The sequence below is a fragment of the Coturnix japonica genome, chromosome 11 (assembly GCF_001577835.2).
Source record: "Coturnix japonica isolate 7356 chromosome 11, Coturnix japonica 2.1, whole genome shotgun sequence".
NCBI classification, from domain to species: domain Eukaryota; kingdom Metazoa; phylum Chordata; class Aves; order Galliformes; family Phasianidae; genus Coturnix; species Coturnix japonica.
This window is the reverse complement of record NC_029526.1, coordinates 1200561-1212937: the sequence shown is the minus strand read 5'-3', so window position 1 is coordinate 1212937 and position 12377 is coordinate 1200561. Positions and strand designations below refer to the sequence as shown.

At 59.1% G+C, this 12377-nt stretch overlaps 3 protein-coding genes and 1 non-coding gene across 5 annotated transcripts; 2 read left to right on the top strand and 2 right to left on the bottom strand.

The window, feature by feature from the left end:
- Positions 1 to 1177: 1177 nt before the first annotated feature.
- Positions 1178 to 2973, bottom strand: AGRP (agouti related neuropeptide). Its single transcript, XM_015873898.2, has 4 exons — positions 2856 to 2973; positions 2458 to 2639; positions 2277 to 2365; positions 1178 to 1450 (listed from the first exon to the last, which is right to left on the bottom strand). The coding sequence occupies exons 2-4, from the start codon at positions 2633 to 2635 to the stop codon at positions 1256 to 1258; spliced, it is 462 nt and encodes a 153-aa protein (XP_015729384.1). The 5' UTR covers positions 2636 to 2639; positions 2856 to 2973; the 3' UTR covers positions 1178 to 1255.
- Positions 2974 to 4024: 1051 nt separating this feature from the next.
- LOC107319009 (SNF-related serine/threonine-protein kinase-like) lies at positions 4025 to 7609 on the top strand. Of its 2 annotated transcripts, none has more exons than XM_032447110.1 (6): positions 4025 to 4114; positions 4626 to 5224; positions 5882 to 6023; positions 6124 to 6336; positions 6427 to 6552; positions 6624 to 7609. In XM_032447110.1, exons 2-6 carry the CDS (start codon positions 4654 to 4656, stop codon positions 7279 to 7281), a joined length of 1710 nt encoding a protein of 569 aa, XP_032303001.1. In that variant the 5' UTR covers positions 4025 to 4114; positions 4626 to 4653; the 3' UTR covers positions 7282 to 7609. The 2 variants fall into 2 exon arrangements, with proteins under 2 accessions (XP_032303001.1, XP_015728965.1); XM_015873479.2 differs by having other exon boundaries at positions 4062 to 4135.
- Positions 7610 to 7922: 313 nt separating this feature from the next.
- Positions 7923 to 7995, bottom strand: TRNAK-UUU. Its single transcript has one exon. It is a non-coding gene; the product is annotated as a tRNA-Lys (tRNA).
- Positions 7996 to 8093: 98 nt separating this feature from the next.
- On the top strand, positions 8094 to 11927 carry SETD6 (SET domain containing 6, protein lysine methyltransferase). Its single transcript, XM_015873590.2, has 8 exons — positions 8094 to 8233; positions 8308 to 8452; positions 8644 to 8785; positions 8871 to 9065; positions 9208 to 9331; positions 9459 to 9639; positions 9836 to 9978; positions 10149 to 11927. Exons 1-8 carry the CDS (start codon positions 8135 to 8137, stop codon positions 10455 to 10457), a joined length of 1338 nt encoding a protein of 445 aa, XP_015729076.1. The 5' UTR covers positions 8094 to 8134; the 3' UTR covers positions 10458 to 11927.
- Positions 11928 to 12377: the final 450 nt, after the last annotated feature.

The window sequence follows — 12377 nt, the reverse complement described above, 5'->3', positions numbered from 1 at the left end:
GCTCTGCGAGGGCGGGAATACGACGGCGGGAAGGCGAGGGCGGGAAGGTGTGAGGCGATGTGTGGGGGAGCGCCGCCATCTTACCTCAGCGAGGGGATGGCGCTGTGACCGCCCCTCTCTGAGCCTCTCTGAGTGACTTCAAGGCTTTTCAGCCCCTCTCGGAGTTACTTCAAGGCTTTTCAGCCCCTCTCTGAGCAACTTTAAGGCTTTTCAGCCCCTCTCTGAGTGACTTTAAGGCTTTTCAGCCCCTCTGTGAGCAACTTCAAGGCTTTTCAGCCCCTCTCTGAGCGACTTTAAGGCTTTTCAGCCCCTCTCTGAGTGACTTTAAGGCTTTTCAGCCCCTCTCTGAGCGACTTTAAGGCTTTTCAGCCCCTCTCTGAGCGACTTTAAGGCTTTTCAGCCCCTCTCTGATTGACTTTAAGGCTTTTCAGCTCCTCTCTGAGCGACTTTAAGGCTTTTCAGCTCCTCTCTGAGCGACTTTAAGGCTTTTCAGCCCCTCTCTGATTGACTTTAAGGCTTTTCAGCCCCTCTCTGAGTGACTTTAAGGCTTTTCACACCATCGTGGCCCCTCTCCCCAGCTGTGTTCACTGCCATCTCAGAGTGTATGAGCTGTTTGGGTGGGGTAACACCCTGTGGTGATGGGGGAAGGCCCAGAGGGTGGGAGCTGTGGGGAAAGACTGAGGGAGCTGGGCTTGTTTGGCCTGTGGAAGAGAAGGCTGTGGGTGCACCTTGTACTCTGGTACTTGAGGGAGCTTAGAAGCAGGAGGGGGCTGACTTATTTTTAACACAGTTTGATAGTAATAGGACAAGGGAAGATGGCTTTAAACTAACAGAGGGGAACTATGAGGTGTCAGGAGGAAATCCTTCCCTCAGAGGGCAGTGAGGTGCTGGCACTGCTGCCCAGAGCTGTGGGTGCCCCATCCCTGGAGGTGCCCCAGGCCATGGAGGGGCCCTGGGCAGCCTGAGCTGTGGGGCAGGCAGCCCATGGCAGGGCTTGGGGCTGGGTGGGCTTTGAGGTCCCTTCCAACCCAGCCATGCTGTGATTCTACGACAGCTCTAGGTGGCCCTATGGGAGCCTGGTGGCACTCGGTGACCCCCATAGACCCAACCACACCATGATATGTTCCCAAGAGCCCAGCGCCCAGCACAGCCCATATCCCACACTCAGCAACAGCAGTGCTATCTATCTGCTGCTTTATTGGAGCCGCAGAGGGAGACACAGTGGGGACGAGCGGGCAGCCCTGTGGCACGGGCACTAGTTCTTGCCACATGGGAAGGTGGTGCTGATCTTCCTGCAGTAGCAGAAGGCGTTGAAGAACCGGCAGTAGCAGGTGGCACAGGGGTCACAGCAGGGGATCTGGTGGCCCAGGCAGGACTCCAGGAGGCGGACACAGCGGCGTGGGGAGCTCCGCTCCTCCCTGCCTGCAGCTTGCAGGGCTGTAGACAGTGCCTGTAAGGGAGAGGAGGAGAGGAGGCTTGTGGTCCACCCTGCTGCAGAGGAACTGTGTTAGAGAGCCCAGAGCCTGAGGCACCTCCATCTCAGTTATCATCTGAGATATCCACAATTCAGCTCGCTCCTACTTGGGGCTTGGAGCTGGACCCCGGTGATGCCAGTTCCTCTTCATGCTTTACTCACTGACCCCTGAGCACAATGGACCTATGGCATCACCCGTGAAAGACCTGCTTGGGATTCTCAACCCTGACCTCTCATCGTGGGATATCCCCCATGCCCTGCAGCACTTCGGTGGCTCATCCATCCAACCCCTCTGGTCTCCATCTGCCCCTGGAGGTGGAAGCCTGGTCCTTTGCAGGGACAGCAGGAGCAGGTTGCCTACGCACTGCAAGAGGAAGGGAGGTAGGTGTTTCCTCCCAGAGGACCCTGCAACTTTTGATTCACTGTTCCTATTCCCTTTGGCTGCAAGTGTCCTCAAGGTCTCCTCTGATTTCCAACCAAACAATTGATCTGGCTGGAGCAATCTCCAAAGAGGATGTTTCACACCCACTTGTCATTACTGGAAACGTGTGGTGGGAAGGTTGGGTTCCCATAGGAAATGAAGCAGGGAAACCTTGCCTGCCTCCAACCAGCTCAGCTCCAACCAGCTCAGCTCCCAGCCCCTGCAGCAGCATCCCTGGAGGCCAGCCCCAAACAGAGGGGCGCAATGGGATGCTCCATTCCTGCACAGCATCCCATGAAGTGTTGGTTCCAAACCACCCCGTGGCACAGAGCAGCCCTGTTTGGGGTGTCCTTAGGAATACACCAGCTCTTGGTGTGTTACCTGTGGTTCCAGCACACCGCTATTCTGCAGGTCACCATCACCTTGCACCTCCAGGGCCATCTGATCCAAATCCAGCCTGGGAAGAGCTCCTGTGAAACAGAGGTGGGCACTGTGGGCTGAGCAGGGGCTGCCTGCTTAGTGCTGGGGAGCTGGCTGTCCCAGCGGGGGCTGTGGGACTCACCATCAAGCTCTGCTGACAGCTCCTTGGCGTTGTGCAGCAGGCTGGGGTAGCGGGCTGCTCTGTCTGCCTCCTCCAGCCCAGTGCTCATCTTCTGCAGGGGGCTGTGGCTGAGGTCCGAGGTGAGGATGGCCTGGATGCCCTGCAGCAGCCCGTAGCACAGCAGCAGCGCGTTCAGCATGGTCCTGGGGCAACGTGCACAGAGGGTAAGTGGTCATTGTCAGCCCGGCTGTCTTCTGCTTGGTGCTCCCTAGAGCTGTTTGCAGCCTCCTTTCCCTGCTCACAGGGGAGCCCGGAGCTTCTTAACCCCACACTGCCACCCATGGACACCCAATGGGGCACCCCAAATGCTCCCCACCCCCATCCCCGCCCCACAGCCCCTTCCCTTCAGACCCACTGACCTGTGTTTGTTGTGGGGCTGCAGGTGCTGCTCTGCAGGGCTCGCTCGGAGTCGCTCTGCCTCGATGTCCTCCCTCCCCACATCTCGCCGGGAACTTATATCGGCTCCTGGTTAATTAAGTGCTTCAGCCACATGACCCCGCTGAGCGGCAGGTAGGTGGGCTCTGCTCTGCTGCAGACGGGGCTTTGTCTGGATGGCAAAGCACCAGCGGGGCGTGGGTGGGATGGAGTGCTGCTGTGCTAAGAGTGGTGCCCACTCAGCCCCAAATCCAAGCGAGCCCACGCAGCGATGCTGTCCCTGTGTTGGTGATGGACACGCAGCTTCCTCCTGTTTCCCACACCAGCAATGTATCATCACCTGCTTCTGGCCCAACATCAGCCCCATCCCCTTCCTCATATGGCACCAGCCACAGCCCAGAGCCCATCACAGCTCCCACCACCCAGCCCCACATCCTCCAGGTGCTGACTGTGTCTTCACTCCTCCTTTCCAGCTCCTGCAGCCTCAGAGCGCTCAGCATCCCGGCCTCAGCTGCACCCAGCAGGAAGGATGAGCTGCACACAGCTGTGCTTCCTTCGGCTACTTGGTGCTCCAGCAGCACACCTAAACCCAAAGGGAGCCGCAGTCAGCCCCACAGCCACGGGACCAGGTAGGGCTGGAGGAGGCACCTCTGCACCCGCCCTGCTCACATGGCTCCTCCTGCAGCCCCACACCCAGCTCGGATCCCCGTGTCCTGCCCCCAGCTGGGATGCCCACATCACACACCCACTTGGGGTGCCCTATAGCTCACACCCACTTGGGGTGCCCACCCCTTACACCCAGCTTTGTCCCCATGCACGACACCCAGTCTGGACGCAGACCCCATTCCCGTGCCCCCAGCCCGGAGCGGGGCTCATTACGGGCTGCGGGGCTTCTGGGAAGGCATTAACATCGCCGAGCGCTGAGAGCTTTTTAATCTGCGGGAGCATCTCGTGCTTAACGAGCGGCCCCGGGCAGGTAACGAGCTAAATGAGCAGCCCGCATCGCTTCCAGGAACACAGCGGCTGCATCGAGCCCATCCCGCACGTGTCCGCAGCCCCGCGCCCTCCCTCGGCCTCACGTGGGAGCTGGGTGCAATGAGCTGCGCCCGGCCTCGGCCCGGCTGCGGGGCGGGGGTGCGGGAGGAGACGGGGCCCTTTAAGGCTGCGGCCCGGAGCACACTGACGTCAGCGGGGCGGGCGCACCGGGACGCCGCAGCCCCGCGGCCCCCAGCTCCGCCGTGCGGTGAGTGCGGGACCCTCGGGGGTACGTGGGGGGGGCTGAGGGCTGGGGGGGGGGGTGGGGTTTGGGAGCGGTTGGGGGTATTTGGGGTCGGGGGGGGGAGGTGGTTGTGTTGGGGTGCTGGGAAGTTGGGGGGCGCTGGGGTGCTGTAGGTTGGGATAGCTGTGGTTGTTTTGGGGTGCTGGAGGTGGGGATATAGGGGTGGGGGATATAGGGGTGCCGGGGGTCAGGAGGTTGGGGTGCTGGAGTGCTGTCGGGGAGCTCAGGGTTGGTTGGTGCTGAGGACCACAGCACTGTGCTGCCTGGGCTCATGGGGGGCTGAGGTGCCCGTGATGCTGAGGCGCCATTGGGGTGGATATTGGGGTGTGGGGTTATGGGGTCCCTGGGGGTGAGCGCGTTGGGCTGCCCACGGTGCCGAGGTCCTGGTGCACTGGGCTGCTGGGGCACCGAGGGATGAAGGTGTTGTGGTGCTCAGCAGGCAGGGTGCCCTCGCTCAGCACCCTCCATCCCGCAGCTCCCGATGCCCGTCCCCAGCCATCACCATGGCCGAGGGCAAGATCGCGGGGCTGTACGACCTGGAGCGCACGCTGGGCAAGGGGCACTTTGCCGTGGTGAAGCTGGCGAGACACGTCTTCACCGGGCAGCGCGTGGCCGTCAAGGTGATCGATAAGAGCAAACTGGCCGGCGAGGCGGCGGGGCAGCTGCTGCAGGAGGTGCGCTGCATGAAGCTGGTGCAGCACCCCAACGTGGTGCGTCTCTACGAGGTGATCGACACCCACGCCAAGCTCTACCTCATCCTGGAGCTGGGTGACGGCGGGGACATGTTCGACCACATCATGAGGCACGAGGGCGGCCTGGCCGAGCCCCGCGCCAAGCATTACTTCGCTCAGATCGTCCACGCCATCTCCTACTGCCACAAGCTGCACGTGGTGCACAGGGACCTCAAGCCCGAGAACGTGGTGTTCTTCCAGGAGCAGGGGCTGGTCAAGCTGACGGACTTTGGCTTCAGCAACCGCTTCCAGCCCGGCAAGATGCTGACCACCAGCTGCGGCTCCTTGGCGTATTCAGCACCAGAGATCCTGCTTGGGGACGAGTACGATGCTCCGGCTGTGGGTAAGGGCCTCCCATACGCTCTCAGTGTTAACATGGGTTTCTCTTTGTGGTGTTCCTCATCCTCAGAGCCCTGTGGGACTGACCCCACACTGGGGATGCTCAGCTCAGCCCTGGCAGCAGTGGGAGGTGGAAGGAAACCTGCTCAGGGTGCAGCCGCCTCCAGCTCTGAGTTTCCTCTGGGCGCTTCCTGCCGCTGCTTTGAGCCACGGCAGGAAAAGGGCTGGGAGCCCAGCCAGCACTATGGGGAGCTGGGCAGAGCACAGGGCTGCACTGACACGGCCTGGTTTTAACAGAGTGAGGGGAAGGGTTTTAAGCTGAGCTGCCGGGGCTCGGAGGGGTGATGGGAACACGGATACGTGGCTCTGCAAGAGCAACTCGAGCAAGGAAACCGGCATGGATGGGAGATGTTAAAGTGCGCAGGCACTTAAAGGAGCTGAAGGTGTTGAGGGAGAGTCTGTGCTCAGCATCCGAAATGTGAGCGCTGCTGCAATAGGAACAGGATCGGTCTGTGGGCTGCCAGGAGGGAGCTGCACGCGGGGCTGTGTGTGGTCACAAGGAGGCACGTGGAGATGAGGCATCCTTCCTATGGGGTGGCAGCTGTGACTGCGGCGCTTTGGGCTCCTCAGGGCTTTACTGAACGGTGTTTTCCTCCCGCAGACATCTGGAGCCTGGGGGTCATCCTGTACATGCTGGTGTGCGGGCAGCCCCCCTTCCAGGAGGCCAACGACAGCGAGACGCTCACCATGATCATGGACTGCCGCTACACGGTGCCGCCACACGTCTCCGCGCAGTGCTCAGAGTCAGTAGGCAGCTCTCCGTGCCGTCCCATCCCCATGGGAGCCCCGTGGGAGCCCTGCGGGGCTGGGGCTCATCGCGCTGTCCCTCCCTTCCCTGTTCAGCCTCATCTCCAGGATGCTGCAGCGGGACCCCCGGCAGCGAGCGTCCCTGGAGCAGATCGAGGCCCACGCGTGGCTGCAGGGGGTGGATCCGTCCCCCGCCAGCCGCTGTTTGCTGCCCCTCACCTCGCACAAACGGGTGTCCCAGGAGGAGCACGAGATCATCATCCAGGCCATGAGCTGCGGGCACATCGCAGACCGGGACACCATCCAGGAGTGAGCAGCGGGGCCGGGCTCTGGGGGAGGAGGGGCTGGCGGTGCCGATGCGATCGCGGCCGTCGGGTGCTGATGGTTCCCGTCCCGCAGGGCGCTGGAGGCCGATCGCTACAACCACATCACGGCCACCTACTTCCTGCTGGCCGAGAGGATGCTGCGGGAGAAGCAGGAGGCGCAGAGCCGCCTCCAGGAGCTGGCCCGGCAGACACACGGCAGGTCAGCGCCATCCCGCCCCCCAGCCCCACGCAGCCCCGTTACCGGCTGCTCACGGCGCTGCCCTTCCCCAGGACCGGCCCGTCGGACGCGCTCAGCGCTGGGGTCCGTCAGCCCGCAGCTCTGGGCCCTGGCAGCTCCCAGCCCAGCACTGGGGATGGCGGCCGTGCCCGTGTGACCCCGCGTGTGCTGCTGAAGGCCCCCACCATCGACACGGCCATCACCAAGAGCAGCCCGGCCCTGCAGCAGATCTGCGAGGAGGAGGAGGAGGAGGAAGAGGAGGAGTGCAGGCCCGGAGCCGTGGAGAGGAAGAGCAGCTCCCTGAACCAGGAGCAGATGAGGGATTTCCTCCGAGCCGGGGCCCGGCGGGGGCCGCACCGGGGGGAGCCGGGGGGGTGGGCGGGGGGACGGGGGGGCGGCGGAGCACGAGGAGCCGCGGGGCTGCGGGGGGACGGGACGGGGAGAGCGGGGGAACCGGGGGGAAGCGGGGGAACGGGGCACACGGCGAACAGAGAACAGGGGAAGGAAAGGGCGGGGGAGCAGAGCGGGGGAGCGGGGGAAAGCGACGGGGAGAACGTGATAAAGGCGGACCCGGGTAAAGGCAAGAGCGGCCTGAGGGAGCGGCTGCTGCAGATCCCGCTGTGCGAGAAAGCGTTGGCCTTCAAGATCCGCCCCGGGCCCAAGGACGGTCTGCTGCCCATCGGCCAGTTCAGCTGCTGCCACGTCATTTAACGCACGGACGGTGTTTGTCACTGCCAGGAACTGACTTTTATAAATAGTCTGTTTTAATGGACCGACACGGACGGGCCGCAGCCCCCGGGGCCACCACGCGCGTCCCAGCTGCACCGTGACCCTGCCCTGCCCGCACCCCACGCGCTGCCCATCTATTACCTGTTATTTCCTATCTATTACCTGTTATTTCCTATCTATTACCTATTTCCCATTTATTACCTCTTTGTTTTCTTGCTGGCAAGAAATGAAGCTCGAGGCGGGGCCGCCCCACGGAGCGGCCGGGAACGGGAGTGAGTTGGTGGGTGCAATAAAACGCGCTTTGGTTCCACGGCTGCGTCTGATCCGGGGCTGCGGGACGGGGATAAGGGATAAATACAGGATAAATACAGGATAAATAAGGGATAAATACAGGATAAATACAGGATAAATAAAGGATAAATAAGGGATAAATACAGGATAAATAAAGGATAAATACAGGATAAATAAGGGATAAATACAGGATAAATAAAGGATAAATAAAGGATAAATAAGGGATAAATACAGGATAAATAAAGGATAAATACAGGATAAATAAGGGATAAATACAGGATAAATAAAGGATAAATAAAGGATAAATACAGGATAAATAAAGGATAAGGCGGCGCCTGAACAGGGGCTCGAACCCTGGACCCTCAGATTAAAAGTCTGATGCTCTCCCAGCTGAGCTATCCAGGCTCACGGGCCGGGGCAGGACCCCGCGCCGCCACCGGACGCGCGTCCGTCCCCGCCGAATCTTTTTGTCCCCCCGCGGCCACCGTCCGCAGAGGGGCGGGGCTTAGCGCCACCCGGAAGTGCTGTTGGCCCACGTGCGGCCATGGCGGCCCCGGCCAAGCGGCGCCGGGCGGCGGGGCCGGATCCCATCGCGGCCTTCGTGGCGTGGTGCGAAGCGGCGGGAGTGGAGCTGAGCCACAAGGTGAGCGGCACCGCGGGGCGGCCCCACGGCCTCATAGCGGGCACACGGCGGTGCTGAGCGGGTCCGTCCCGCAGGTGTCCATCAGCCGGCGGGGCACCGTGTCGGGATACGGGCTGCTGGCCGCCGCCGACCTGGAGCCGGGGGAGCTGCTGTTCAACGTGCCGCGCAGCGCGATGCTGTCACAGCACAACTGCGGGATCGGGGACCTGCTGAGCCACGGTGAGAACGGCGGGGAACGGAACGGCGGGGAACGGAACGGCGGGGAACGGAACGGCGGGGAACGTGGGCTGACAGCAGCGGGGAACGGCGCTGGGTGCGCTGCGCTGTGTACGAGCGGGGCTGCGGCAGAGGACAGCGCGTGTCCCGGTGTGTGTCGGTGTTTGATGTGCTCTGTCCCTCCGGTCGCGCAGCCCACGAGTCCCTGCAGAGCCAGTCCGGGTGGGTGCCGCTACTGCTGGCCCTAATGCACGAGTTCACCACCAGCAGCTCCCGATGGCGGCCGTACTTCGACCTGTGGCAGGACTTCGGCAGCCTGGAGCACCCCATGTTCTGGTGAGGGGAAAGCCCTTAGAAGGAGTTCAGCCCCTCCTTCCTGGGGCAGATGGAGAGATCAGAGCTGCTGGTTGTGTTTAAACAGGCCAGAAGAAGAGCGAACCAGGCTCCTGCAGGGCACCGGCATCCCCGAGGCGGTGGCCAAGGACCTGGCCAACATCCAGCTGGAGTACAGCTCCATCATCCTGCCCTTCATGAAGTCCCACCCTGATGTCTTTGACCCTAAGCTGCACACGCTGGAGCTGTACAAGCAGCTGGTGGCGTTTGTCATGGCTTACAGGTGAGCAGTGAGGGGATGCTCTGATGGAGGGAAGATGAGCAAAGGGAGAAGAGAGCAGTGAGCAATTACAGGCTGTGTGATTAAAGAGTGCTCGCCCTGTACTGCAAGGTATAAAACACAATTGTCTTCACGTCCCTTGTAGCTTTCAGGAGCCTTTGGAGGAGGAAGATGAAGATGAGAAGGGCCCCAACCCTCCCATGATGGTGCCTGTAGCTGATATTTTGAATCACGTGGCCAACCATAACGCCAGCCTGGAATACGCTCCTGTGAGTGCCAATGCCCTGTGCCCCTTCCCTGCAGCGCTGCCAACCAAGCGGGCCTGGATCTTATTCACAGGGAGCTGTTCCGTGTGCCATACACAGCTCTCGGAGCCTCTCCTCTCTCTGCTTACAGAAGTGTTTGCGGATGGTCACAACGCAACCCATCAGCAAAGGGCAGGAGATCTTCAACACGTACGGGCAGATGGCCAACTGGCAGCTCCTGCACATGTACGGCTTCGCAGAGCCATATCCAGGCAACACCAACGACACGGCCGACATCCAGATGGTGACGGTGCGGAAGGCAGCAATGCAGCGTGAGTGGGAAAGGATGGGGCAGGGGTCGCTCCTGTTAAGCAGTGATGTATTGAAATGGGGCTCAGGGTGAGGGGAATTGAGGCTGCTCCGTGGCACTGTAAGTGCTGGGGTTACGCTATGGCTTTCTGCTTCTTGTTTCCCCTTGTGCCATCTGCAAACTGAGTTGGGTTTGCAGCTCTGCTGTCTTCAAAACAGGTGCCAAAAGCAAAGCGCAGCAGCAGCTGGTGGCAGAGCAGTGGGACTTCTTGTGCCAGCTGGAGATGGTGGGGGAGGAAGGCGCCTTCGTGCTGGGATGGGATGAAGTGCTCACAGAGGAGGAGCTGTCTGTGACCCTAAAGGTGAGCAGTGCAAGTGGTGACCTGCTGCTTAAAGAGCTGCACAAGAAAGGGCACAGACTGTACTGCAGCTTAACTCACCTGCCCCATGCAGCCCACACTGTGCTGCTGTAGGGAAGAAAGCCTGAGGTGCTCACGCTGCCCCTGAGCTGTCTGTGGTTGGGTCACTGCAGGTGCTGTGCATGTCAGAAGAGGAGTTCAAGGAGTACAAGGAACAAGACGGCTGGGAGGACGACAGTGAGGAAGAGGAAAACTCAACCCTTTCCAATGCAGCTCTGTCCAAACTGAAAGCCCCTTGTAAGATGCTGCTTTACGACAGCGTGCTGCTGACCTTGGAGTCGTACAGGTCAGACCTGAGAGCGGAGGAGGACTTGCTCAATAAAGAGGTTTATGAGAAGCTGAGTCGAAGGGAGCAGCAAGCTTTGCACGTGCGCTACGGACAGAAAAGGATCTTGCATCAGCTGCTACAGTTGGTGCAATAAAAGCCTCACTGCCCCTGGAGATCAGCTGCACAGAACTGTGCTCAGGCAGGAGCTCAGCCTTCAGCAAGGAAGGAAGACCAGCACACACCATCATCATATAAAAGAAGCGGGTTCCCTCACTCAGCATCAGAGATCTGAGGCAGTCGCTGTGCCTCGTCCAGGTGAATAAGGCAGAAATGCAGCTGGTAGCTCTTACCTCATAGAAATGCAGAGCAGAAGCACTAAGAACTGAACAGCTCACCTATACTTCAATGCTGAGCATTCTGCAAGCGGGAGCCCATCTGTTTCAGGCTTTCACACAGGCTCAGTACAGCACAGTGATTCCTCTCACCTCTGCAGAAGGTATTCTGTAAGATGGGAGCAGTCACAGGCCTGCAGGTGCTGCATGTTGGGCTTTAGATACACACCCTAACTCAGGCACTACTATTGTCCATCACATACAGCCTTATTTGTCCCTTGGCAGCTTTGTAAGATAACATGCTGGATGTTTGCAGGCCAAGCTGTGTTAAATAAAGATGGAGTTTCTTACCCAGCCAAACGCCGTCTCCTTCAGCAGGATGCAAAACCCCCTCCAGAAGATCTCTGCAATGATTGAAGCTGCAGCAACAGCAAACATAAAGGTCAGATGCAGCCCTTGGTGCACTGCTGGGGTCGGAGTGGTTTAACATCACCTCAGGTAATGGAGTGATGCAGTGGCTGTTCTGAGTCCAGTCTGCCATCCTGGCTTGGTTCTACAGCAGGCTACATTTTGAACCAGGCACACAGCAGTGAATGGAAAGGTTATTCCTTCAACCAGAGGACACTGCACCCAGGGCCCCTGCTGGCAAGGAATCCCCACAGAGGTGGCACCAGCACTGGTCTGACAGTGCCAGCTGTGGGTTCTTTCCCTCATTAGGAAGAAATGGTTACCTGTACCCTCCTACCAGCCCATTAACTCCATGTAACACAGGTTGGGATTCTGGCAGAGTCCCCTCTGCCTCTCACCCTCTCTTACAGCAGCATGACAGCTCCTAAGGCCTAAAGGGAACCAGATGTGTACAGCAGTATTAGTACAGAACCACAGAGACCTTTGAGCTTTAGCAGAGACAGCACTGGGAGCCAGTAGGTCAAGCCCACAGGCTCACATGCAGAGCTTGACCTGAAGTTAAATGGCAGAAAAACCCTGCCAAATCTGGACTGGATAAATCTAGCAGCTGTTTGTTAGTTCTTTGTATCCACTACAGGAGGGAAGAGCAAGCTGAAGTTTCAGCTCCATAGCCAAAATGTTCCAACTTGCAGTGAATCCCCATTTCCTATCACTTCTATGTTGTAAGGCTTGAGGAGCTTGCAGTATTCATCCCTATGAGTTAACCTAGGTAAACCAGCAAGCTCGTACAGACACTTGATGAAGAATGTTATACTGAGGGTATCATTAGAAGAGAGTGTTATATTAGGGGGTATCATGGGAAATAAACCTGGTCTGCTACCTGTGCTCTGTGTCCCTCCACTGCAGCCTCCTTTCTGGCACTGCTTGCCAACTTCCAGTACTTCCATCTCCACGTAACTATTCTGTTGTTCCTCCTCCTCCTGGCACTAAGAATCGAGGCTCCATCTATTCGTGACAAGTCTTCCCTCTCAGCTCAGTGCTGGAAGCAAACAATCCTCACTAGGCAGCGGCCAAAATACACTGGAGAACTGCCAGTTCTGGGTGGCTGAAAAGAGATACTGAAAGACAGCGACTGGCCAGGTAGGATGGAAGTGGAGAGAAGAAGCACAGTGGCACGCGCTGCATGTCATGACTTTAATGTGTAACTACAGTATGCATACATACAAGAAGTGGGAGAACTAAAGCCCAAGGAACTAGAAAGGCTACAAAATACAACACGCGGACCAATACTTTTACAAAACATTCAAAATCCTTTTACAAAATGGGCTGTATTG

What these genes read in the sequence shown, in the direction of transcription:
- LOC107319009 (XM_032447110.1), top strand. Translation starts at nt 4,654, where the DNA reads ATGGCCGAGGGCAAGATCGCGGGGCTGTACGACCTGGAGCGCACGCTG. An exon ending in GTCTCCGCGCAGTGCTCAGA is followed by an intron (nt 6,024 to 6,123) that starts GTCAGTAGGCAG and finishes TTCCCTGTTCAG; the next exon opens with CCTCATCTCCAGGATGCTGC. An exon ending in GCCCGGCAGACACACGGCAG is followed by an intron (nt 6,553 to 6,623) that starts GTCAGCGCCATC and finishes GCCCTTCCCCAG; the next exon opens with GACCGGCCCGTCGGACGCGC.
- AGRP (XM_015873898.2), bottom strand. Translation starts at nt 2,635, where the DNA reads ATGCTGAACGCGCTGCTGCTGTGCTACGGGCTGCTGCAGGGCATCCAG. An exon ending in GCTGTCAGCAGAGCTTGATG is followed by an intron (nt 2,366 to 2,457) that starts GTGAGTCCCACA and finishes TCTGTTTCACAG; the next exon opens with GAGCTCTTCCCAGGCTGGAT. An exon ending in GCGGTGTGCTGGAACCACAG is followed by an intron (nt 1,451 to 2,276) that starts GTAACACACCAA and finishes TCTCCCTTACAG; the next exon opens with GCACTGTCTACAGCCCTGCA.
- SETD6 (XM_015873590.2), top strand. Translation starts at nt 8,135, where the DNA reads ATGGCGGCCCCGGCCAAGCGGCGCCGGGCGGCGGGGCCGGATCCCATC. An exon ending in GAGTGGAGCTGAGCCACAAG is followed by an intron (nt 8,234 to 8,307) that starts GTGAGCGGCACC and finishes TCCGTCCCGCAG; the next exon opens with GTGTCCATCAGCCGGCGGGG. An exon ending in GCGGAAGGCAGCAATGCAGC is followed by an intron (nt 9,640 to 9,835) that starts GTGAGTGGGAAA and finishes TCTTCAAAACAG; the next exon opens with GTGCCAAAAGCAAAGCGCAG.